Here is a 26,949-nt window from a genome sequence, read left to right on the forward strand (position 1 = left end):
ATAATTACAGACACACATAATTACAGATAACAATATTTATATATAGTCTATCAGTATAGCCTAATATTCATCATTCCTTTTGCTTTTAGATGTGTGTGCACCACTCCTACCTAGTTGCCCTGGCAGATGCAATGTGTTACACTATATATGGGTGTTCAGGTTTCTTGAACTCATAAATGAATACTATCAGGCAAGTCTATACATCAATACCTTATGATCAAATTTTTACCTTTTTCTTTCTGTTTTATTGTTCCGTATGTGAAGTTGCATCCAGTGAAATCTAGATTGTCACAGCTCTCAAATTTGGTCAGCTCCATCCACGGGTTGAGCTCTCTAAATGCATAATTATCTTTGTTTTTGAAGCTGGAGAGACAGTTCAGTAGTTAAGAGGGCCCAGGTTTGATTTCTAGAACCCCCAGGGCAGGTCACCACTCTAACTCCAGTTGCAGGGTATCTGACACCCTTTTCTGTCCTCTGTAGGCACCAGGCATACACATGGTCCACAGTTATACAAAACACTCATTTACATAAAGGTCTTTATTTTTAGATATGAGAACCTGCACATATGTGTGCTGTGTGCATGAAACACCCAAAGAGGCCAGAATAGGGCATCAAACCCCTCAAGATTAGAGTTACAGGTGTGGGTGCTGGGAACTGAACCTAAGTCCTCTGCAAGAGCAAGCACTCTTAACCACTGAGCCATGTCACTAGCCCAAACTTCACAAAGTTCTGTGCTCTCGAGTTTACCAGAGTGGTACCTGTCCCAGTGTGGTATGGCAGCATCCTGGTACTCAAGATGAAGTATGGACTGGGCCACTTCTCACAAAGAGCTATGGCAGTAGGGGAAGCAATGCCACTGACTGGGAGTCTGTGGGGTAGCTTGGTGAGTGTTCCTTGGTTTTCAAGTTTAAATTACAAAGGGGTTGTGCCTTCCCTCTTATTTTTGCTTGCTCTAAGGCAAGGTCTGCATGGCCAGGAACTGAGAACCAAGGATGAACTGAGGCCAAAAGTGGCTCTAGAGTTTATAAGGAGCTGGCCAAGCCTGGAGAGGACTCTGTTGAAGGGCAGACCTGGGAAAGCCATACCTGGGAGCCCCCAGCAGACCTTGCAAGGACATCCTTATGGCTTCAAGGTTACCTTTATATAACATCAACTATGCACTCAGAACATCTGAGGCTTCAGCACAGCACAGCCTAAGAACTAAGCCAGTTACTTCAAGCCAAGGGATCTATAGACCCCTCCTCTTAAAGAGGACAATCTACCCTGCCCATATTCAATTGTCTTATCTGTAGAAGTGTTCAGAAGAAAGAGGAGCTTGCTCTGCACTCAACCCTTTTAAAGACTTAACCTGGTTTGGCTTCATTTTTTGAGAACTGGTATCACTATGTAGCCTTGGCTGTCTTGAAACTCACTATATAGATAGATCAAGCTGATCTTGTAGTTTCAGAGAGCCACTTACCTGACTCCTCTGAGATTGAGGCATTTGCCACCATCAAACTGGTTTTACTGGTTATCTCTGAAGAAGGCTTTCAATAGGATTAAATTTTTCCTATTTTTTAAAAATTTATATAAAAATATTCAGGGCTGGATAGCACTAACTGTTCAATTCTCAGCAACCACACAGTGGCTCACAACCACTTGTAATGGGACCTGACGCCCTCTTCTGGTGTGTCTGAGAGTGACTGTACTCACATTATAAATAAATAAATAAATAAATCTTAAAAATAAAAATAAAATACTTGTAGCTTGGCATGCTATTTGGGAAGCTAATGCAGAAAGATCAAGGCCAACCTTGTCTCAAAATTACAAAAGGCTGGGATGTGGCTTCATGGTCGACTTCCTGCCTGGCACAAAAGTCCTCATACATGTTCAGTCTCCACCACCACAAGAGAGCTAACGACTTTCTAACTAGTTAAAGGGCGAAAAAAGCCATTCAAAATCAGATAGAAATTGTTTCTCTTTAATTGAGTACTTCATTCAGACATTCCTCTGTTGGCTTCTGCTCTGGAAGCAGCTAGGTCCCCACCTCAATATCACAACTGAGTGAACATGGGCCCCAAACCAGGGCTCTCAGAACAGGAAAACAATAAACTGCAAAGCCAGCCTCTCCTTTCACTTAGGAGGGACTGGGAGTCACAGAGTCCAATCCCACCCTGCAGCTGTAGGCCCTGGAGCCTGGACTGCAAACACAGAAACATAGCTGTCAGGAACGAGGCAGCAGCCTCATCCTCCAGCTCCAGTACCTGACCACCAGCCTCTTCCAGTAGGGATGGACCTACTCTTAAGAGTTTTGGCATCTACTTACTTAATTTTCCCAAGAGGTGAAAAATCTACCAAAAGGAATACATACCATGGACCAGAATAAATCAGCTTTCTCACGGTAAACTTTCCTGAGTAACAACTTTTGGTTGCTGAGAAGCCTCAGCACATTATTTCAAAGTGGCAAAATCCAGGGCAATCACAGAGTACATCCAGGAGTGGCCTAACGTTTAAGGACAGGTTTATGCAGGACACAGGTGCACACACCCCCTTTTCTTCAGTGTATACGGCAAGTAGCCAAGACCCCTGATTATTAAAATAAGTTATTTTGTATATTACAGTGCACAGAGGGAAAGAACTTTCACAGAGGTGACCAAAAGGCATTGTATAGAAAGTCCCATGGTGAGTGGCAGCCAGGGCCTGAGGCCTTCAGGAGCTTGCCCCCTGCTCTTTGGCTGCAGAGGCCTTAGTGTCAGCCGTTTCCTCCACTGGTTCCACTGGCTTTGCCTCCTCTTCCTCCTCCTCGTCTTGGGGATAGAGGTCTGGGTATTTCTGCATGCATTCCTGCATGGCCCGGAACTGGTCTATACAGTCTGATCCCTTGATATCCTCTGTGCTGTAGTGGAAGCAGGAAAAGGCAGACTTGAACTGCTCCCCACAGGGGCCGCTGGCCATTCCCCCAAGACATGGGCAATTCCAGTTAATGTCTCCATTAGGCAGTATCAACCCTGGAACAGAAAGATGAACAGGGAAAGATGAGAGGTATTCTCTTTGATCTCAAGCATGCACAATCTGTTTAGTCCTTACTGTGTGGAGGCAACCCCTGTGACCTCTATGTGTATTCTGATCTATTTTCTAAGCCACCTCTCAGACCTAGAATCTGAACTGAGACTTAGATACCAGGAATCTTCTAAACCAAGTACTAATCTAATCCCCCAGGTCCTGCTCCATACCTCTGTGAGTATAGCCTAGAGCTAGTACAAACATATGGACGTGAAAGGATCTTAAAAGCTGTTGTACAATGCAAAGCAAGTACTGTTAGACTAGTGGGGCTGTATTCTTCCTATAAAAATAAGTCAAACATTAAGGCTGAGGTACAGCAGAGGTAGAGCAGGGCCAGGCATTCATGAGATCCTTGGTTCCATCCCAACCGGTAAAAAAATCAATCAAAATTTTAAGTTGAGTGATTTATTATGAATGAGCTGGGAAGTCAAGCTGTAGACGGGTTTTGAGTAAACACTACACTGACTTCCGTTGAGCACCTGCCTCCAGTGTTGAGGAGTCTTAGCACTACCAAAAGGAAGAAGGTCGGTACAAAGCCCACTGAAATGGATCCTTTACTCCAGCAGCAAGTATGGGAGAGGCCGCAGAGCTAGTGTCCAAAGTCCTAGGCTTAAGCCTGCCTCTCAACTGCAGCTCTGAAAGCTGCACTCATCAGCAAACCTGTCCCAACTGGTCCTTATTTACAGATGTCATGTGGCTGGTGCTCCTGAGCAGGAAGCTCATCACCAGCACCACACCTCCAGAGTGAGGTCCTATGCACAAAGCTGTGTGACAGCTGAAGTGGTCCTTCTGACACTGTCTGCATGTTTCTGGGTCAGAGGCCCAGTCAGGACAGCAGCAGGACCCATCAGATCTCCAGAGCCCCAACACTACCCAGCTATTGCAACCTCTCAGAGACTCAATAAAATGCTAGCACTGTAGGTTCCAGCAAGAACCAATAGACAGCTTTCAAAAGAAGTAAGATTATCACTTAAAAAGCCCAGATGCTAATTGTCAAGGAACACACTATGACCCCAGCCTGAACTACTGTTTTGAGACAGGGTCTGGCTATACTGGAACCTTGAACTCCCAAGTGCTCTTGCAGAGGACCCAGGTTCCATTTCCAGTACTGATATGGTGGCTCACAACCATATGACTCCAGTCCCAGGGAAATCTTAACACTCTTTTCTGACCCTAGCAGGCACTTCATGCATGTGCAAGCAAAACATTCATACACATATAACAATAACAACAATAACGATGATGATGATGATGACGATGACGACGACAACAACAACGAAAGACAACTTAGGTCTACAGAAGTCCTTGTTTCCTTCCTCTCAGAGCCTAGCAGAGGACAAGGTACAATGTGAATGTGGACATACAACACACATCCACAAGATGGTAGCTTTACCAGTTATGGTGCAGCATAAGCAGATATACCCTGTCTGTCCACACAGAACATATGTAACATATGTGCAGCTAATGCAGACTCAAGGTAACAAAGGACTAGAACTGATAAGAAAGGCTGACTTGACTATAGCTATCACTTTCACAACACTAACACCCTGTGACATCTGACTTGCCCTCTTCCCAACAGGATGCTAGGTATTCACCCTTAGCTTAGCAGTAGTTAAACAGGTGAAGGGTCCCACCTAGGAACATGCATCTGCTTTAGATCAGGTCTGAAAGTCCTAACCACAAGCTGGTCCTCCAGGGCTGCCTGCTTTAAGCTCCTCAATTTCACTCACTAGCAATTTTCACCCAAGGCACTTGTTCTGAATTGAGTCTTGTTGACACTGTGGACTGGGAATGTTGCATACACCTACCCCACACAGACTGGAGGATCAACAAGCCTATCCTGAAGTTTATAGAGTGAATCCCGTGTCCAAGAAGCTACTGTTACATTTAGAGGTGAGCCTAGATGTGTGTGACAGTTATGAGTAGCTTTGCTGAGTCCTGCTCCAGGCAACTGGGATCTGTTAAGACACCTCACCAAACATGTGCTCATGAGAGCAGGACCAGCAGCCTGGCTGCTGCTCTCTTGCATGCAATTCAGCTGGCACACCTGGCAGGGCTTACCCTAATAACCTGACAGAGCAGAGAGCCCTGCCAGTCCTCACTTCAGGAATCCAGACAGCCTCCCAGTCACTCTTAGTCACCTCAGTACGGACACACAGAAGGAAAGAAGCAATGTTTTAGTAAGAAGGAACTATTGCCTGCTAGCTGGCCACAATCCCAACCCTTAGGAGGGAGAGAAAGCAACCACAGAGCTGGACATTTGTCCATGGCCAAGGGAGACAAAGTGGGAAAGCAGTGTTCAGTACCAAGCCTCCCCAGGGTGTGTCTGTGGGTGGTCCCCCATCTCTCACCGTGCTCTTCATAGGGATCATTGGGGTCATCAGCCACCAGCTCAGCACTGCTAGGAGTTTCATGGTCTTCTTTGGTCACAAATATGATCCGATCCTTCCCTAGGGTTTGGAGCAGAGGAAAACAGATTCAATGGGGGGGAGTGAAACACAGAACAGTCAATCTGAAGATGGTTTCCTATATCTGTCCCTCACTGACTAAACGGCCCAGCAGCCAGGAGAGGCAGCTAGAATGAGAACAGTACTCAGATGGTGGGTGTTGGGGTAACCATTTTGTTTTGTTGTTGTTTTTGCTCCGCTGGCATAATATTGGTATTGTCTTTTCTATGGCCCATCACCAGCGGCCTTATATTTAAGAATACTTGTCCTTCCACACCTGCTCTGATACTTGAGTGCCAGACAGCCCTCTCTGCTTAGAGGCAATCTGGAATTATATCAGAGGTTGTCTTGCTGCTGATTGGTTGTAATGAGCTGAGGGCCAACAGCTGGGCAAGAAGTTGGGGCGGAACTTCTGAGAAAGAGAGGGATACTAGAAGAAGAAATCAGAAGAGGAAGATTCCATAGCAGACACAGACAGAGCAGAGAAAGTTACAGTAGTGGGCAAGCTAATTGTGTTAAGTTAGATGAACTAGCATGGGGGACTGCCTGAGCTTTAAACTGTTTCAGAAGCCTCCATGTTATTATTTATACAGCTATATTTGGCGCCCAACTTTTCCTCAGCATCCACAATGCACAGGGGCTCGTCTGTTTCCATGGTGTTACTTGTGGAAGACTTGGACTGATTCAATTCTAGATCCCTGTGGCAGCCACTTCCTCTACCCATCACTCCTGAGAGGAACAGCAGTGCCCTCTGTGCACAAGTGGTGACTCACAGGGGCTGGAACCTCCAAAGTCCCTCCGTACCCACACACTCCTCCCCAGCACAGAGCATGACTGACATCTGACCTGAGCACTGAGCATAACAATAAAAGAAAGAGAGACCCACCAATCCCAGCCCAGGCTGAGGAAAAAGGAAAGGCCAATGTCTTTCTAACCCTCAGGAAAAGCACAAAGACAATCCTGAGTTTTCTGACAGCTCACCCTGACCCCAAGGCACCTGGGATCACTTGACCCTCATCCAGAGGGCACATTGGAAAATCTTTTCAGGTATGAATGAATAAGCCTGCCTTTCATGAGTAGCCCTGAGTGAGGTTGCTACTGTGAAAGCTGAGGTCAGGCTGTCGATAGGTGACTCTTTGAAAGCTGCAAGCACTGTGTCCACTTCTCCCCTTACATTTAGGAAAGTTCAGTTCCAGGCATGTGATGGAAAAGTAAGGCAAAGTGTTGGGCCCATGATTAGGCTGGAATATCCAAGGAAGAGGCCTGGAGAAGGCAAGTGAGAGGTACGTCTAAAAGGTTACATCAGTGAAAAGGACAGTTTAGGTGACAAGGTCTCATGCACTGGTGGACAGTAGCAATGGGTTGGTCTCAGTATATAGGACTAGCCCCAGTGCCCCTACTTGGGCTCTCTGCACTGAGACAGTTTTGGTCTCAGCAACCAACGGTATGCCAGATTATTCCTCTTACAGCTGAAGAGAGCATCTGGACAAGACCGATGGGTCATGTTAGAGTACCTAGTGAACCTGGAGAGACTGGCCAGTTTCCAGGACCCTCAAAAGCAATTGCATAACTGATGAGTGCTAAGTAAAATCGGCAGACATGAAGCTCTCAGCTCAACTCTGACAGTTGTGACCTGGACCCAAAGGGAAGGGGACAAACCTGGACAAGTTTCTGAAATACCTGGGGCAGTATGTGATATATCAGAGGCCAGACCTCACTCACCAAAGTGCAAACCCTATGGTATACCCACATGGCTCCTTAATTCCTGGACACTGACACCCAGTCAGGTTGGGATGAAGCAGTTTAGGACTCCTTTACATCTGTTAGCTCTTGCACCCACATAGGGGCAGTTTTTCTCTAATCTCCTTTCTTAAAAGGGGAAGCCCACAGGTACTAAGAAATAAACCTAAGAAAACAATAAGGCCAGAGCAAGGGTGGGACCTGTGCTTTGAAGGATCCTAAGTGTGTTCCTTTAAAAATACTGTGTACTGCTACACAGTACAGTGCTTTCTGGAATGTTTAAAAGCAGATGACAGGGGGCTGTGACTCTGGGCTACTATGTGCCCTAGATCCCATCTCTAGAATGGTAAAATGAAAAATAAGAGCAGATGCAAGAAGGGATACAAAAATCAATGCTGATTTACTTGCTTTACTCGTTGAGACAGGGTTTCTTATGTAACCCAGGCTGGTCTAAAACTATGATCCTTGCCTTGGCCTCTTGAGTTGATAGGATTATAGATGTGAACCAACACAACAGGCTTGAAGTAAGGGGTTTTGTTTTTAAAGATTTTCATTTATGTGATTTATGTGTATACTGTGTGTGAGGGTGCAGCTCCTGACATGGGTGCTAGGACCTAAATTCAGGTGGTAAAGATTAAGAGTTTGATATCTGAAGCTAGGTAGGTGGGTCTCTGTGAATTCAAGGACAGCCTGGTCTACAATGATGAGTTCTATTCTAGACAAGACTATACAGTGAGAACTTGACTCCAAATAGAAGCATAAAAGTTTAGTATTGGGCTAGAGAGATGGCTCAGTGACTGAGAGCAGTTCTATGAGATCTCATGCCCTCTTATGACCACCTCAGGCATCAGGCATGTAATTGATACACATATATATCATGCAAAACATTTATATACAAAAAATAAACTTTTTTTAAAAAAGGAAAAGATCTACTATGTCCATAAACTTTCAATACTTCCTGTTTGTATCAGGACTTTAGGGGGAAGCGAGTCAGAGCTGACTATAATACATGTCAAGTCATCTGGGGTCAAGACAGTTTAAAAAGGACTGGGGCCTCACTCAGCCCACCGAATGTTGGCTGAGTATGCTCACAAAACCCAAAGTTTGATCCCTGCACTAAATAAAGGAGGCACAGTAGCCCACACCTAGAGTCCCAACAGAGGTAGAGGCAGGATTAGGAACTTAAGGCCAAGTGAAGCCTGAAGTAAATAAAAGGTGGCTCTAAGAAGTCAGTGTTGATTCTCTCTTGGTCTGAAGACTGGGAAGGTTTTGAGGAAACAGCATCTAAAATGGTCTTCAAACCCCTGGGCAACCCCTGCAGAGCCTTGGTGTCTCAGTACAGTGCCTATTTTTTGTTTGTAATTATCTGTCCATCCAGGAATGCTTTAATGCCAACCTCTTTCTGTTCTGTAAAGATCCAAAGCGGCACCTCACTCACTGTTACATGCCAATAGCTAGCATATCACACGGCGATACAAAATGTTTGCTGAATGAACAGAAAAGGGCAGGCTGTGTATTACTAGGAAAAGACTAAGGAACCATGTATGGCACTGACACCAATAGTATAAGGCCAGACTGAGGCTTCATCTACATGGTGGGACTCCCTAAATGCCAACCTGAAGTCTTTAACCTGGAGACTGACTAGATGTATGGACTGTTGACATAACTGTGTCCAGGCAACTGTTTGCCTAATTACAACAGAGGATAGGGGATGAGCTTGGGGTCATTCTATTAAATCCTGAGCACCCACTGTATGGGTGCTTTCTGCCATCTCTCAGCTCTGTGGGAGTGGATAATTTCAGTGTGTTTATGGAGACACAAAGTATCAAGGAAGACCTGGTGGCATTTGGGCTGGGATTTGTTTTGTTTTGTTTTTTGGAGACAGGGTTTTCCCTGTAAAATAAATTTCAAGCTGTCCTCGAACTCATAGGCTGGTCTTAAACTCACAGGGCTCCACGTGCCTCCGCTTTCCAAGTGCTGGGATGAAAGGCATGCACCACCATGCCCACTTGGGCTGGTTCTTAAAGGATAAGTTAGCAATTCAAAGAGCTGGAGGGAGAAAGTACCTGACAAATGGCACAGCCAGAGGCACTGAGGAGCAAGCAGAAAACCATGATACTAGAAAAATAACACAGTATGGTCACCTAAGGCCTTACATAGTAGTTTTGACTTGTTTTTTAGACAGGATCTCACTATGTAGCCCTGGCTGGCTTGGAACATGGTATTTATTTTATACTGGCCTTGAACTCACAGAGATTGTAGGTAGGGGCATGTGGCTTTAATCCCAGGATTTGGGAGGAAGGGAAGAATTTGAGTTTGGGGCACATAGTGAGACTGTCTGAAAACAACTAAACACACACACATACATATTATCTTTTGAACCAGAAAGAAAAGCTCTATGCTGCATTAGCAGCTGATGGACCCACCCTCCTTCCTGGAAAACCTGAGGTTTGTAAATCCATCAAGAGGTAGTAATGTTTACCTGCATAGTTTCGTTACCCCAAAGACTCACCATCAACAACCTGCCAACTAGACTTGAAGGAAAACAAAAATCATGACAAGAATCGTCTGCCTAACAGTGCTGGAGACTTGTATGAGGAACACCAAGTGCTAACCAACAGAAACAGTCCTCAGGAGAGGTACTAGTCAATTGCAATGCTGGGAAGGAGGGGCTTCTATAGCAAACTAGGGTACAGGAAAAGGCAGTGCAGTGTAGACTGGAGCCTTCTAACTGAATGTATGGCCTTGGGTGGACTACTTCCTCCTTTATACTTCAGGTTCCCTAGACTTAAGAGTAAAGGAGCTTAGAATTCTGGGTGAACTACGTCTTTCTGTAGCTTTGTATTCTCAAGAGTCCTCCCAACTCTTTCCTGCCTTGGGCACGTGCTTCATGAATACCAGAGTAAATGATGCCTGGTCTCTCAATTTACAAGAGTGGAAACTAGGGCCTGGAGGGTTTGGCAGCTCAAATATAAGGAGCCAGTTAGTGCTGGGAGGCCTTAGAGCAGACTGGTCTGGATTCTTCTGGGCTCCTGTCTATGGGTAATAGGTAGAGGAAGTGAGTGATCCTCAACGTGGCTAGAAATGACGGAAGAAAGCAAGTCCTTTCGTATAGGGCTCCAGTTTCATGACCTGATGTGGGCTCTTGGATCGAGTAACCTGTCCTAATTTACCGTTTGATAAAAATGTGGATAGTAAAAGAACCCGATATATAAAGACCGCTACGTGAAATTTAAAAGAGTGCCTAGTAAACAGGAGGAGCTCAATAAGTGCTCCTGCTAGTGGCACTTCAGCACACCCACTCAAGCCCAAGTGGTAATTTTCCGGGATATTTAAAAAGCCTAAGCGGGAGAGAAACATGTGGTGAGTGCGAGGAGCGACGGGGGCTGATTCCTAACAGTCCCCGATTTCCAGCCAGATACAACATACTCCACACTAGCAGGGCCCACGTGAGGGCCTCCGAGGCCCGAGTTCGGGCTTCACCTTGACCTTGGACCAGCCTCGTTCCTCACTGAGCCTCTGCCTTTCTCATTTGGAAACCGCCGCGTGAGGCCCACTAAAGGGCCCGCAGCCGCTCGATGGAAACCACTAGACCGCGTGTCTCTCGCAGGCCCGCGCCGGCCGGTCTCCATGGCAGCGCCCGACTCACCTTCCTGCCGGCAGTAGGACATGGTTGTTCTCAACGTTCCCAGCTCGCAGAGGGAGCAGGCGCGGCTACAGCGGCTACACCTTCTCGTTGTGACCTCCCTCGCCTCTTCTCAGGCCTGGCGGGTGGCACTGAGGCCCACACGGACCCGCCCCCTCCAGGCCTGCCCGCCGCGCGCCTGCCTCCGCTCGTCCTAAGCGCCAGCACCGCTTCTCAGTCGAAAATACATTGACCAGCAGCCTTTGCGCCCGCCAACTAAAGCTATACTACATTTCCCAGAAATCTTGCAGCGCGCACGCGCACCAGTGAAATATTGTGTTTTGTAATTTTGTGGTGAAAGCGTCCGACGTCCGACTACATTTCCCAGCAATCCTTGAGACGCGCATGCGCAGACAACTTGAGACGTAGGCGGGGCCGTAACTCTTATCCCGAGTCCCGCCAGGTCCTGGATTCCTCGAGGAGTCTTGCAGCTCTGTGGCAGACAGGACACCGTATTCTGCGTTCCGGTCGTCATCCCAATTCCTAGAGGAACAAAGCAAGACGGCGGCAGCGAACCAGGCCCACCATGGCAGCGAACGTGAGTGCTTCCTGATCCCCGGGTTACACCATTATCTGGGTCGTTTTTCCCCTAGGTTTGCGCTGGGTCCTTCGGCCTTGCGACCCCAGTGGGTGCGGCTGCCCTCAGCTCCCTGAACTCGTCTATCTCGGGCTGCACGTTTGTGGGACTCAGCTCTTAGTCGAATCCGCTCGTGCACGGCTGCTTCTTCCACTCCTAGTTTCTTTCTGGGCCCCTGGGGATATAAAACTTGTGGAACTGAAGGACCACGAGAAAAGTGTCTGTCGGTGAGCAGATTAAGGTGCTCCTGCCCAGGTGGAGCTGTCCAACAAAGGCTGCTTTGGTCTCCGCTCCCTAGGGGGTGTGTGCTCCTAGGCTGTGATGTAGCAGGACAAGCCTGGCTGGATGACCTAGAAAGGGAGGCTTTTCTCTACTGCTCGGTTCCTGGTGCACTGATTTGGGTAGAGACCCTGACTGAAGATAGTTGCCCCAGACCTCTGGCCATTTCCTACTGCAACTAGTCCTTAACTTTCCTAGTGAATCCTAACATTCATTCAACAAACGGAGCAACACCACCTACTAGGGGACTGGGTGTGGAAGAAGCTGGTGACTCATAAATGCCTCTGGTGAAAGCGCCTCTGGAACCAGCTCAGGAGCACTGCCAGCCCCAGTCACACCCTCTCTCCCTCCTTGGTAGAGTGTCATTGCAGCCATCCTTGGGCCTGTTACACCCTCTTCCCAGGCCCCTCCTCTGTCCTCAAACTTCTTGGCCTCCTACACCTCCTGGGAGATCAGAGTTTGTTTCACCCACTGTCCAAGCAATATCTGCTTGGCACATTGTCCGGCCCTAGAAGGGGAGGAGAACCAAAGGTTAGGAATGCTGCACTGGAACCAGAGGAGAAGGCAACCAGCAGGCCAGCCGGGCAAGAGTGGGCGGACCCCTTCGGATCCATATGTTCAACGTCAAATTTTACAGTTCCCCAGCAGAAGACACCTGCTTGGGGGCTTTTAGACAGTTTGGCTTGCTATATCATCAGCCTGGGAAGGTGCAGATGAGGGCAGGCTTTGGAGGCAAATCCAGATTCTTCCACTCTTAACAAGCCTCTGGGTTTACCCTCATGGGATCAGTTACTGTGAAATTTGAGGGAGGTTGCTGGGCACAGAGCCTGGTACATGGGAGGTGCTTAATCCTTGAAAAAGTCACACTTAGAGGCTAGTACACACAGCCCTGGTGGGCAGAAGCCATCTTGGGTCTGACTCTCACACCAACAAACAGACACAATGGATATCTTCAGTAAGCGTGCCTTTGTCCATCCATTGTTACGTGACTTTCCCGGGAAGACATGAACATTCATCCATGTCAGTCAGGATAATCATAGACCAAAGGAGCCATTGCACCAACTCCATCTTGGTGAACCATCTTGGGCTTACTCACAGGAGCGTGGGTATTACCAGAGTCCCACGCCGGCATGGGTGACTGCCTCTGGAAGGCTGCCTAGATGGAGGTGTGTGCCCTCCCTTCCACTAGCCCTCTGCCTCCTGTATCCTCTGCACACTGCTGGGGGTGGGACACAGAGGGAAGTGAGAAGCCAGAATCCCAGGCAAGGTTATAAAGATCCTCTTCTACTCTTCCAGGGAACGTGCCGCATAATGTGAGGGCTTCATTTGGGCAATCTAAGCTATTCCGATTTCAATATGACAGTGGCTCTGCCGTGCCTAGGGACGGTACCAGAGCATCCACGCAGTAGCTGAGTCACCAGGCAGGGTAAGCAAGGGAATCTTAAGACAGTGAGTGGAACAAAAGCCCCTGAATTCAGTATAACAACTTTCCTGTCAGGTAGGTGTTGTCACCAGCAAGTGAGGAACCAGAACCAGAAAGGCGGAGCACATGTTGCCAGGCTCATATAGCAACAGCTGGGACTCCAATCCTGGTGTGCCAATTTCCAGGCCCAGTGTGTTCCCACCCATTGCTTCATTGCTTGTTGATTCTGAGCCCGGTGTGCTGGAAGTGGAACACGTTACTGTGGATACATAAGTGTGTATACATATACACACACATATACACACAGGTGCTATTTCCCACCTCACCTCTCTCCCAGCTGGAGGGACGTCTTCCTGGTTTCCCTTCCTTCCTGGCCTTAAGGGGAGCCAGCAGGGATACACGTCTCCTTTTCCGTTGTTCAGCCTGAATTGCGCTAATCGATGAAGAAGACAGTCTAGGGTAGAGGGCCCTCCCTGCATTGCACACCCACTTACTACTTACAAGGTGTTGAACCAGGCTGATAACCTAAACAGTGGGTCTCGATTTCTTCTTCTGTGAAATGGGTAGTGGTAGCCTCTTTACCCTTGAGCCAGCCCATGATTGGCCTGTAACAAATGAGTATGTCATTTTGGGCATCTGCTGGCTTATGGCTGCCTTCTTGTCTGCAGTGGTTGTCTCCACTGAGTTTTATATGGTATTGTTCTGGATACCGTGGGTGTCCTCAGCAGGCCTGAGCCAGCAGTGGACAGCCGCCAGAAGTAGCATTAGCTCTGCTCAAGGATTCTGTCTCAAATCCATCCTCTGATCCTGGGCAGGAAGGGGCCTGGCTCTCTGAGGTGCCTGCCAGGTGACCACTTTGTATCTCTGTGACTTCCATCCACACCCACAGTCTGGGTGGCAGCTCCAGTTTCAATTGTGGAGAAATCTGATAATGTTCCTATTAGCCACAACTCCCACAGGTGCCTATGAGGCCCCAGCATGGAGCCACCACCCCAAGCATTGGGTTTTCACCCCCACTTTACCTGTGAGGACATGGAGGGCCCACAACTAGTGGGTGGCAGAGCCAGGATTCAGGCTCAGTCCCTGTTCTTGGTGATGAGCACTAGACGTACTTCAGACAGTAACAAGCTGGGTGAAGCCTGCTCCACTGACCTGTGGCTTGTGGCCTGTGGAAAGCTGCCTGGGCATGCCCGTCTGCTCTGTCTACCCAGCCCTCCTCAGCCACAGCAGGCTACTGCTCCACACCATCACTTCACAGTCCTCTGCCAAGGGTACCCTTTCCCTGAGGCCTGCCTCTATGCCCCTTCCTCCACGTAGCCTGTCTTGATGTTCTAGCTGGAAGGCACACCCAGCATTGAGTGCCTCCTTTCACTGGACACTCAGCACAGCCTCCTGGTAGTTCTTAGCCCCAAAAGGCCACCTGCCACTCTCCCAGAACATCACAGTGCTCAAGAAACCCAGCCGTTACTTCTCACATTTAATTAAAAAATACATTTCTAGCTGCTTTGTAAAATAGCCTATTGGTATCTTTAACATACACTAACTTATGGTCCAGAAATTCTATGTCAAAGGATAGTTGTCCACCAGTATCTGTGGGGAAGAGAGTCTCTTCTGGGAATCTCCTTGGACACCAAAATCAAACTTCCTCAAACTGTCAATTCCCCCCTCAGTATTCCAGTACCGGCAGCAGGAAAGAACACGTCAAAGTGACATCTGACCCCCAGCCAGGCTTCTTGGAGCGGCTGAGTGAGACTTCCGGTGGGATGTTCGTGGGGCTCGTGACCTTCTTGCTCTCCTTCTACTTAATTTTTACCAATGAGGTAAGATGCAGGGTGAGGATCCAATGGCTGGGCTCTGAAACAAAGGGCTTAGGTTTTACAGGAGGGAAAAGGGTGCTGAGGTAATCAGAAATACCTCAGTGTAAGCAAGAGGGGCAGTGAGTCGGTCGACACCCCTGAAAACCTGCTTTGGGCGTGGCTGCATTCAGGTACTCACACTAGGTGACTGGAATCTCTGCCTCTTTATTGTGACAATTTTCTCAGGCAGCCCCTTCCCTTGTGGGAGCAGAAAAGGACCCCGAATTTCCAGTCTCACACCGAAGCGGTTTAGACTTAGAGAAAAAGGGAACCATGAATTTAACAGCCATCTCTCAGGTTCTTGGCTTAGGTTTCAGTCTTTAGAACTAGGACAGGACTCAGGCCCCACTGAACCTCACCACCTGTGACGGGAGGGGAGTAATCAAGAGATGATGGAGAGGGTCTGCTGCCACCATAGGTTCTCCAGAGGTTGCAGCTAGATATCCCTTTGAGGCCAAGGCACCTAGGTACCTTTGAGTGAGCTAGCTGAAGTGTGTCAGCTAAGCTGAGAACAAAGCTGGTGGGTTAGGCCTAGATCACATGATTTGGACAGTGGTTCAGATTGGCCTTTGTAAGTCACATGGATTGGGAGCCAGGGGAGTGGACGGCGGAGGAAAGCGGAGGTGCGGGACTAGTACAGGGCAGGGAGACACAGCTTTTCCCCAGCTTCATGCAGCCGGAGATTGGTGGGGTCTTCCTGGGAAAGGGATCCTGGGTTCTAGTCTCCACTCTGCAGTTGCTAGACTTCAACGTCTCTGCTCACTGAGGCTGGCCTTTGCTGTGCCCACAGCAAGGAGCCGAACAGCACCTGAGCTGATGAAATCCCCTCTTCTGCTTCTGACAGGGCCGAGCACTGAAGACTGCCAACTTGCTTGCAGAGGGGCTGTCTCTGGTGGTGTCCCCTGACAGCATCCACAGTGTAGCTCCAGAGAATGAAGGGAGACTGGTACACATAATTGGGGCCCTGCGGACTTCCAAGGTAGGCTGGGTGACTGGGTGGCAGTTGCTCACTGCTGTGGCTTAGCACTGGGCCTCATACACAGACCCCCTGTGTCTGTGTGTGGACAAGTCACTTCTCAGTCAGTCTCCCCTGTGCTAATGACAGCAGTCACAGCCATGAGGGTGAGAGCATCTCAGGTTACAGTTAGCACACAGACAGTCTGACGATAGAAGCTAGGCTGTTGTCTGAGCTCTGGGTCATGGGCATTGTGTTGAGAGCTGACGTTGGCAGCCCCATGCTGGTCTCCCTCATTCACCCCCACTTCCGGTCTTGCCATCTTTGTCTCTCTTGCAGTCAGGTAGCGCTGGCCTGGGAACTCTGGACTGTCGTGAGCCTGGTCTTTACACTTTTATTTGTTTGATTCTTTTTGAAGCTCTTGTCTGACCCAAATTATGGCGTCCATCTACCAGCTGTGAAGCTTCGACGGCATGTGGAGATGTACCAGTGGGTGGAGACAGAAGAGTCCAAGTGAGGAGCCGGGCGCTGAGGGCCTAGAGGGCGTGAAGAGCTCGGGTTAGATAAAGAGCAGTGACTTTCATGCAGATGCCATTTAACTCAATTCAAAGCGTAGGGTCTGCCTGTCAGAAGTGTCAAACCCCAACATTAGTGCATGGTGACCTTTTATTCAGAGGTAGCAATAATCTAGGGCAGAGTGGTCCAAACCTGAGAGAGAGCTCCTCAGCTTCCTCACCTGAGCATTCCAGGGTACACAGCTCAGTGGTGTCACTGGGATCAGTGTGACCCTCCCCTACCAGTCACTGCTTCACTTTTCCTGCATTGGTCCATCCTCTCACAAAGAGTACAAGTTGCTTTTCAGTTAACTCATAGGCTATCAGAAGGCAAGGGCAAGTTCTCAGTGGCCAGAGGGGTCACTTGGAGCCAGGACTGGCCGCAGCCCCACTTGAACTACATGGCCAGTGGGAGGAAAGGGAAGTGAAGGGATGCTGGAGAAGGTCCCCTGCCACCCTAGGCCCTCCCAGAGGCTGTAGCTGGATAGCTCTTTGAGCCCAAGGCCAGGTGCCTTTGGGTGAGGCAGCCTAGTGTGTCAGCATAGCTGAGAAAGCATCTTTCTGTAGGCAGGCCTTCTAGAGGCAATACCTGGGGAGGTATTGGGGCTGTCTGTTCCTGAGCCCACCAGGCTTCACTCCCTGTGGGCAGCTGGGCCTTGAGGCCATTTCTGCCCTGAGACACTTAGAGAGCAGATGGCCTTGGGTACCTGAGCTGATTCCTGCTAACTGCCTTTTTTTCTGCAGTGAGTACACGGAAGATGGACAGGTGAAGAAGGAGACAAAGTATTCCTACAGTGAGTCCCGGGCCTCCAGACCTCTGTACATCCTCAGGACATGTGGCCTCCATCGTAGTCCGTGCTGGCAGTGGTGGGCAGTACTGTGGGGCTATGGGCAAGTGTGGAAGGCCACAGCACCCCAGTCTTCAGAGTCCTGCATGCCCAGCATCTAGGGAGACCTGATCCCCAAGGGCCATGGGTGCTGGTAAGAGGATGCTGAGGCCACTCTTAACTGGTCTGAATTGTCCCTTCTTTCTCTTCATGCAGACACAGAGTGGAGGTCAGAAATTGTCAGTAGCAAAAATTTTGACCGAGAGATTGGCCACAAAAACCCCAGGTGAGAACTTGGCCTAGGTCTGAGTCCAGCCTTGCTTACCCTTGCTGGCTCCAGTCCCAGTTAATCTGAGTGATTGGTTGAGTTAACTCTGCCCCACAGGGTGGCAAACACAGGAGACATAAGTTTAACAAAGCCCTGTGTTGACTCCACATAGATCAAGGCCTGGTGAATGCTGACCCTCAAGTTAACACTGGTGACAGACTGAGTGGTCTCTGTGCACTGGAGTGTCTTGTTACTCTCAGCCCAGGTTGGGGGCTCTAGGGCGTAGTGGCATTTGTTTGAGCCTTGAACTTACTCTAGGGCTTGGGTGAGGACAGTGATGTAGCTCTTGGGATTGGCTAGATCATATGCAGCCAGGGTCCAGGTTGTCCAGATGGAAATGGTATGTGGTCATGGCTAATGGGCGGGGCCGGCTGGTGGGTCTGGGTAAAAGCTTGAGCTTCTGGATAATGAGACAGAGTAGAGATGCTCAGCCCAGAGAGGGAAATGGGAGCCCTGGGGACCGTACTATGCCTAGACTTGCTGGATCCCCTTCCTGGATACATTACAACTTGAAGGTAAGCAGATCCCATCCTGGTGTCCTATTACTGATTGTCCCTGCTCTCCTACAGTGCCATGGCCGTGGAGTCTTTCACAGCAACTGCCCCCTTTGTCCAGATTGGCAGGTTTTTCCTGTCAGCAGGTGAGTCTCAGGCCTCTTGTAGAGGTGTCCACCCAAAGGCATTTCAAAACCCCTTGGCCTTTTCCAGGGCTGAGGCCCTAGCACCCCTAGCGGGCCCACAGCCTATGATAGTTGATATCAGGGTCCAACTTGCCCCCATCTCAGAATCATATTCTGGGCTTGGACCATAGAGAGGTGAGTCCTTGGTTGTAGAACTCTCACTCCAGCCAGTTCTTCTGAAGCCTAGACTGTTCTAGAAATTAGTCCAGGTAATTACATCCTCGTCACATTTCTGTGCATGTCTATTTTGAGCAGATATTGCACCAGAGACCTGCTTTAGGCAGTTCTCAGCCAGGAGTTCAGACAAGGCCCTCCTCCCTCTGACCTCTGGCTCTACCTATGAGCCCTGCCTGGCTTTTAGCTTTGCCACAAGGAGGTGCAGCGCAACTTCCGTTGTGACTGTAAGGAGAAGCCCACTAGGTTTACTGTGGCAGCATGAGTCGCAGTAATGGTGAGGCTGTATCTCTGGGCCTCACCTGGGAGGGTGACAGAGAGACCCTTGAGATCCACATAGCCAAGCTTGGCCTGGCTGCCCCAGCAGCTCTGCCACTCAGCTGGAGCCTAGGGTGGAGGAAACCCCAGCCTAGATGTGGATGGGTGTGCTCTGAGGAGGAGTGGCAGAAACCAAGTCACTCTCAGAACTGTAGCCAAGCTGGCTAAGCAGGAGAGGGCATGGGAAAGCTGTCCTGGAGTTAGTGATTAAGTTAAGCGGACTCTGACATGGGAGTTCTAGAAGAGGAGGAAGAGAAAAGGGCATTGCAGCGGTGTGACACAGGCCTGCCATCCAGCACTTAGGAGCTGAGGCAGGAGGATAGCAAGTTTGAGGCTAACTTGGGCTACATAGTGAAAGCCTGTCACAAAACAAAAGATCCCATGCATGACAGCGTAGGTTTGTCATCCCAGCACTTGAAGAGTAAAGGCAGTAAGGTCAAGAGTTCAAAGTCACCTTCAGCTTTATAACAAGTTTGGGGCCACCATGGGCTACATGAGACCCACTACCTAAAAATGGCTCACTCCATCTGGGAAAGACAACTGAGCAAAAACTAGAGAGTGTAAGCTTTTGGCCCTGTTGTCTGGTGGCACCAAAGACAGGATCAGGCTGCAGAGCTAGCAGATTGGGCTTCTGAGTGGAGTCCATGGGTTCTGAGCATTCCGCTTCCCTAGGCCTCATTGACAAGATTGACAACTTCAAGCCCCTGAGCCTGGCCAAGCTGGAGGACCCCCATGTGGACATCATTCGCCGAGGAGACTTTTTCTACCACAGTGAAAACCCTAAGTACCCGGAGGTACGCGGGCATGCGGGCGGCTCAGACAGCAGAGGCCATGGCTTTAGAGTAGTGGAGTGTGCAGCGGCTGGACCCAGGTTGCGCTTGTTCAGTGAGACTGGAGACCAAGGGACAGGACAGTCAGGACGAGAGTGATCAGCAGCCAGGTGTTGGAGAGTTGATGGGATCACTACTCACTAACTCTTCCCACTTCTCTTCTACCCTCAGGTTGGTGATGTTCGAGTCTCCTTTTCTTATGCGGGACTGAGCAGTGATGACCCTGACCTGGGCCCGGCTCACGTGGTAACTGCTTCCCAAGGGCTGACCCCAGTCATAATCCCCTGGGCCCAAACACCTTGGGATGTGTCCTGACCACTTTGTGCCTCACTCATTTGCACAGACATCAGACCTGCTCTTGGGCCCTTTCAGAGGTCTGTGTTCCCCACAGCACCTCCTGGACCCCAGGCTGGGAGCCACAGTCTTAGTGGAGCTAGTCCAATTATGGCAGCTCCTTCACACAGTCCCAGTGCTTGGTCGTGGTTCTTCACAGTACATACAGTGAGAACTCTGTACCACGACCTGACTTAGGAGGCAGACAGAGACTCTTGGGGCTCAGGCAGCCATGGGGGAACAGTGATCCAGGTCTGGTCTGGTTGCTTGATGTGCATATGCCTTGTTATTCCTCTAGTGCCTGCAGTGACCACCAGTCCTATCTATATGAACTCTCAGTCCAGGAGGCCATCAGGGCCTTTCCCTGTGTAGATTTGCCCCAAGATGGGCTTCATCCTAAGTGCTATCCCGTAGAAGCAAGCCCCAGATCTCCTCACCTCCTAGCTGGTGTGGAGTCTGAGAGGTGGGCTGTGAGTCTCTCAGGTCACTCCACTCAACTCTAATACTGACTTCTCTGATCAGGTTACTGTGATTGCCCGGCAGCGAGGTGACCAGTTAATCCCATATTCCACCAAGTCCGGGGACACCTTGCTGCTCCTGCACCATGGAGACTTCTCAGCTGAGGTGAATTGCAGCTGCCTGTGTGGGGACAGGCACACTCTGCCCTTCTTTCCAATGCTGTTTAAGAAGCCCCACTACTACTGGTCATGGCCGGTGCCATATGGCAAGGAAGGGAACTCGACAGCCGCTTCCTGCATGAGCAGGGCACTGAGGACAGGCACTGCCCTCTCAGGCTGTCAGTTTGTGTGTGTGTGGGGGGGGGGGGAGGGTAGAGGGATAGTGAGAAAGGTCAGGAAGTGGGGATAGGAATGTGGGCAGCCATGCTCCAGCAATAGACAGTTTCTGTGCAGAGGTCTCAAAATGGACAGGTCCACCCTAGAATAATCAAGTCAGGCAGGAAAGGGTCCACTTTGTCAGTGGGCACCAGGAGGAGAAGAGGCCACCCTGGGTATCTCTTCTTCCTTCACGGTCACCATTGCAGGTTTTGGGCTGTAGTATCAGGGCCATGTGAGTGAGGTGACCTCACCTACATACAGGTCCCACAGTCCACCGGGTACGCCTTTTCCAGCTGTGTTTGGGAAAGGTCAGATCTTACCCAGTGCTGAGGTGGAGGGATGCTGACCCTTAGTTCTGTGCCGGAGACAGTGAGACTGTGGTGATCTCACTCTTGCTGATACAGCCAGAGGATCATCCCTGTGTGCATTAAGCAAATGTGGGGGTTTCAATCCAGAACAGACAGAAAAGGCCAAGGGTACAGCTGGCTTCAGAGCACAGCTGTGCCCTTCTGCTGCTATTACTGGGTGCTCAGCTGCTCTCTGTCCTCCCTCCCAGCTATAGCCAGTGTGTCAGTGTCAGGGCACAAGCCGCTCCTTTTACCTGGCCAAGATAGGGTGTGGTTGGTCTGTGTTTGGGGAGCCTGGTTACCGGGCTCAGGGTGGGGCTACTACCTCCCAGCCTAGGCTGAGTCACCCTAGGGACAGCTCTAAAATTAGAAGTCCTTTTCTCTCTCCCAGGACTTTTTTTGCCCAGCCCCTGGTTTCTAGCCTTCTCTGGCAGAGTCCCAGGAACTATCCTCCAGAAAGTGGTGGGTCGGATGCGTGGCTGAAGGGACCCAGAGGGAAGGTTCATCTATAGACAAGCTGCTGGCAGGCACACAGAACTGAGAAGAAAGCTGGGTCCCAAAGTCAGAAAGCTGGAACTCCAGAGTCTGGAGAGTTCAGGAATCACAGGCTCCTGTCAAGTTCCCATTAGTCCTGGCGCTGCTTCCCACCAGCTGCAAACCATCCTCATCTGTGAAATAAATCATTTTTAAAATGATTTTAAACCATCATCATCTGCATCTCATGTGGGTAGCACAGGCATATCTGAATAGTTTTCAAGTTAACTGCCTTATGGTGAGGCCATGGGGTTTTATGACAACCTCACAGAGCCTCAGCTTCCTGTCTCCTTAAAATGAAGGAAGATTCCAGTTGGGTTAAGAGTGGGGTATTTCTTAGCCACTGGGCTGTGGCCGCTAAATGCTGAGACAGGTATTGTCCGTTGTGTGATGTCTTAGAGTTGGACAGTCAGAGAACTGTTCAATCCACGGCTGGGAGAGACTCTCGGGAGAAATCACATCTAAGCCAAGACTCAGGAGGAGAGTACAAAGCTGCTGAGTTGCTGTGGGCACAGTCTCCACAGGGGTGAACAGGACCTGGCTGCACCATAGGTGGCCCAGGCCCTGGTGGAGGGTCAGGGGGTTGGAGCTATGGCAGTTGTGGTATGAGAATGAGGTGAAGAGAGGAAACAGTGAGGTCAGCCAGGCTGATGCAAGAGCCCTGTGCGGAACAGTGATGATGTGGATCACGGTAGACAGCAGGGAAACAGCTGACAGAGCTTGCTTCTCTGGTGAGGGGACCACACTACACATGACCCTAGGTTGTGCCTCTGGATAAGTGGTAGGATTCTTTGCCACAGAGAGGACGGAGAGTCGGGTTGAGGTGAGGCTCTGAGTCAGCGCTCAGCATTCCAGGAGGTGTGACAGTGTCCAGGAGGCAGTAGGAGCGGGGCAGTGTGGCCCAAAAGTAGCGCTGTGTGTATAGTATTATGTTTCAGTTACAGGCTCATGGGGTGTATGACAAGCCCAGGGCAGAGTTGATGAAGCAGCCAAAGGATGTCAGCATTTACAGGCAGGAAGAGAACCAGGGACAGCAATGGGAGCAGAAAGCACAGCCTACAGAGTAGGAGGGAGTCAGTTGGGGTCAGTGTTCTGGAAGCAGCAAACACTGGGGTTGAGGGCTAATGCTTCACCTAGGATCCCAGACTGCCCATTCAGAAAGATGGGAGGTGTCTACGTATGGGATAGATGCAGTGGGAAGGATGGTGACCTTTTTCGAGGTGAGACCACGAGCTAAAGCCACAAAGATCTCAATTCCACATTCTTGAGCCAGATAGGCAGAGACTTAGGTGAGAGGTTTGCCTGTCTCTCGGTGCCCTGTATGGAAATGGCCAACAGCACCCTCAACGCCACCACCAGGACCCACACTGCCACTTGGTGACTGAGTCCTGACACCATTCCACCTTGTCTTACAGGAGGTGTTCCGTAGAGAACAGAAGAGCAATTCCATGAAGACGTGGGGCCTGCGGGCAGCTGGATGGATGGCCATGTTTATGGGCCTCAACCTCATGACACGGATCCTCTACACCCTAGGTAGGTGTGGGAGGTGCAGGAGCCAGCCTTCCCTCCTGTAGCCTTACTGCCTCCTGTAGCCCTGTGCTAGTCACACGGCCATCAGTCAACCTTTCATACTGATGGGATCTGTGAGGAAGACAGCAAACATCTGGCCTGTCTGTGACCCCTGTAAGTAGCTTAAAACGAAGGAGCAGAGAGAGGCAGGTGTGAGGGACGGGGCACTAACATCCGTTGAGGGGTCGGGGGCTGGTCCAGTTTGCATGATCTGGCCTGCTCTGCTCATCCTTTACTCGGTAACTGAGCAGCCATGGGGAGGGGTTTAGCAGCCTGTGCTATGAACTGGATCTATACCTGAAATCCCTCAAGTCAGAGTCATGGATATCCCCGCCTAGGCTTCCTTTTCTTGCACTACTTGGGGATTTCCTGTGTGGAAACACCCTCCCGAGCCAGACCAGGTTTGCAGCAGCCAGCACATCTGGAGCCTGGGGAAGGGATGCTCACTTGCCGAGTTTGGCATCAGAGAACCCAAGTTCAAGCCAACCTGGTTCAAGTCCTGGTGCCCAGGACGTGGAGTGTGCCAGGCTGACATTGTCCAGGCAGGAGGAGAGCCTGCTCAGGGAGACTTGAACCAAGGCCTCCGCCTCAGCATGTCCCCATCTAGCGTTCTTGTGGTGCTAGCGGAAACCCTTTCCCCACTGATGTCTGTGGGCTGAGAGAGGTGTGGCTGGAGCACATCTGAGATTGGCAGTAACTGTTGGGGTTGAGGGGGACTTCCTCATTTACAGATGGGAAACTGAGGTCATCCATCCCTCAGACTTCCCCTGGACATCTGAGGTTGTGCTCACAAATACCAGCCATCAGAATTTAAACAACTATCTTGGCCATGTGACTGAATCCCTCTGGGTCTCAGTATCCACCATGTTTGAAATGCCCTACCTGTGATCCTGGTTCTTCCATTGGAGGCCTGCTGGCACCTAGGGCAGATGTAGTGTGGAGGGATAATGCAAGCTGTGGCAGGACCCATGTAGCCTTCCCTGACCATCAGTAAATGTGACCTGCTGAACTCCAGGGACTTCCTATGCAAGGCATGGAGCCATGAGGATAGACAAGCCTGTCTCTGTAGGGTTGGCACAGTGACAGAGCTCAGGCTCTGACTGAACAGTGTAGATTGTCAGTCAGTATTGACTCTAGGAGAGAGGGTTTTATGGGTGTCTTTTCAGTGGCCTAAGCATGGACTTTGAAGATTCATACTCATACTTGGGTCTGGGCTGCACAGGAATAATATTGTGGTAGCTTGCTGAGACCCACCCCCCCACACCCACTCCCACCCCCTGGTACCTTAGGTATGTGTACTTACTGGTTTCCTCCTTCAAATGGCAGAGAGGAACAGTCTAGAGCAGGGAGCACAATGTCCTCAGGGACTCATGGTCTTTCCTTTCCCCACAGTGGATTGGTTTCCTGTCTTCCGAGATCTAGTCAACATTGGCTTGAAAGCCTTTGCCTTCTGTGTGGCCACCTCACTGACACTGTTGACTGTGGCTGCTGGCTGGCTCTTCTACCGACCGCTGTGGGCTGCTCTACTCGGCTGCCTGGCTCTGGTGCCCATTATCATTGCACGGACCCGGGTGCCAACCAAAAAGCTGGAGTGAAGCCTCAGAGGCTAGGCTCCCTGTCACCTCTGCCCAGCTCTAGCTGGGGCAGGCATCTACACACCCCACTCTTTGAGAGGCCAGTGTCCACATCTGCATGTAGGGTTTGCTCTTCACCAGCTCATGTCTTCTCCACTCCACTTCTTGCCAAAATGCAGCTTTGGTGGGCAGAAGCAGCGTGAGGTGGCAACCCAGCAAGTACTGTTCTGCTTAATGCCTTCCCTTCTCGAGCTGTCAGCTGACCTGCTGGTGAAGGGCTCAGCCTCCCTGCCCATCCCTCCTTGCTGGAACCAAGTGCCAGGACTGCCACAACCGCCAGCTACAACCGCAACCCCAGAAAACAGCCATCACTCTCCACTGCTGGCGACACCTCATCAGTAGGACACCCAGGCTTGGAGGAGTGCACCCCACATCAGGTCTCTGGGTAGAACCTGATGTGGCCTAAAGTTAACACTGAAGATCTTGTCCCGAAGGTCTCTGTCACTGTGGCAGGACAGAGTGCTTCTATATAAGCCCTCAGGCCTCTGGTTCTAGGTTCTATTGCTTCACTTCTCGTGTTTTCCTTCCCAAAAAGGATCGTGTGAACGGTTCACACTTGACAGTTGCTGTTACTGAAATTAACTCAGCAGGAATGGTGTTTCAGCGGGCGTGGCTTGCCTGGTTTTAGCTCCTGAGGCATGGGGAAGCTTCACTTTTGCTATGCTTTTGAACCAGTGTTAGGGGATGCACCGTCATGCTGGGTTGGGACTGTGGAGGAACACATCCCTTTTGTCCTCTGCTATCAGACCATCTGTTCACTTGGAGGTCATTTTTATGTTGTAGTCAGTATTCTAAGAAAAGGCTGGAAGCTTTTCTAAGTGACCTCCAGTCAACTGAAGCCAAGAATCAGGACTCAGGCTTCCTACAGGAGGCCACGTCTGGCCCTTTTCTGTGGGACCGCTTTTGACCTTGACACTCCAGCCCCAAGTAGTTGCTGCAGGGCGGTTCTTTTTGCATTTAATGTCCATCACTGTCCTCATCCCAGGTAAAATTCATCCATACCAATGGATAGAATTTCTAAGTTACCTTGCTACTATTACACCCTTTGAAAGGGATACTTAGCCCTGATGTTATCACAGAGCCTTGGTTTATCCTGTATCGTTTCTGTTTGCAAACTGGTTGCTGTAGCAACAAGAGTGTTTGGTGGCTGACCAAGGTATCAGGCCCTCTGGCCCTAGTGACAGTTCCTTTCATGTCCTATGGCTTCTGTGCTTTCAGCTGGGTGAAATACAGCCGGAGACGGCTTACTGGGTTTAGGATGGAAATGATAATTCACTACTGTTCAGTGCACGCTGGAACAATCCCATCGAAACTCCCCAGATGGTTTGGGAAAATACAGTACAGTTAGTGATGCTTAAATACGCAACGCTTGGGATTCGGTCTGTGTAACATTTTCTTCTATGGTCTCTACCTGCCAGCTCAAAAGTTAGGAGAAAATTATAGAAGAGTAATTTGATGTCTTTGAGGAACCATGAGGTTTGTATTCTTTGTATTAAATTTTGAAATAAATTTCTACTTATCTTTTGGTATAGGATCTTGCCAGTAGTCTTTTGTTGTTCATTCTTTTAAGGACTCAGACCCATTCCAACCCCCTCAGCTCCTTGTCAATGGTTTCAGTTCTTTCTGAAAGGGCAGCTCAATATTTGCCCTAAGTCTACTTTGTCTTGGCTTTACTTAAAGTAAGTGACTCATGCTTCATGAACCTTGAGAATGTGCTAGGAGCATGAGCTGAAAGCACTGTTTTTGAGTGGCACACAGATCATGTCTGTCTTATTGACTCATGGTGTTGGGCCAGCCTGCTGCATTTGTAAAATGGGGTCAGAGCCTGTCACCATACATGGGTGTGAGGAATAAATCAATTGTAGCCCAAGTACCTGGGGCATGGCGCCTCTGCCCATCTGAGGCACTGCCACGCTGTTCTCAAGCAGGCAAACTTTCCAAGCCTAACATGTCATTCCCATCATGCCTCCTCACAGCTGCCA

General features: G+C 49.8%; 2 protein-coding genes across 2 annotated transcripts; one reads left to right on the forward strand and one right to left on the reverse strand.

Annotated features, from left to right (window-relative positions):
• Positions 1 to 1,939: 1,939 nt before the first annotated feature.
• Chchd4 (coiled-coil-helix-coiled-coil-helix domain containing 4) lies at positions 1,940 to 11,074 on the reverse strand. The gene is made up of 3 exons (NM_001013431.1): positions 10,879 to 11,074; positions 5,394 to 5,492; positions 1,940 to 2,987 (listed from the first exon to the last, which is right to left on the reverse strand). Exons 1-3 carry the CDS (start codon positions 10,898 to 10,900, stop codon positions 2,689 to 2,691), a joined length of 420 nt encoding a protein of 139 aa, NP_001013449.1. The 5' UTR covers positions 10,901 to 11,074; the 3' UTR covers positions 1,940 to 2,688.
• Positions 11,075 to 11,355: 281 nt separating this feature from the next.
• Tmem43 (transmembrane protein 43) lies at positions 11,356 to 26,498 on the forward strand. Its single transcript, NM_001007745.1, is given in 12 exon segments — positions 11,356 to 11,452; positions 14,864 to 15,013; positions 15,894 to 16,028; positions 16,423 to 16,517; positions 17,303 to 17,352; positions 17,602 to 17,671; positions 18,283 to 18,353; positions 19,557 to 19,678; positions 19,886 to 19,960; positions 20,570 to 20,671; positions 23,180 to 23,297; positions 24,726 to 26,498. Coding segments are annotated over 12 exon segments (1,203 nt in total). The 5' UTR covers positions 11,356 to 11,440; the 3' UTR covers positions 24,929 to 26,498.
• Positions 26,499 to 26,949: the final 451 nt, after the last annotated feature.

The sequence above is a fragment of the Rattus norvegicus genome, chromosome 4 (assembly GCF_036323735.1).
Source record: "Rattus norvegicus strain BN/NHsdMcwi chromosome 4, GRCr8, whole genome shotgun sequence".
Classification (NCBI taxonomy): Eukaryota; Metazoa; Chordata; class Mammalia; order Rodentia; family Muridae; genus Rattus; species Rattus norvegicus.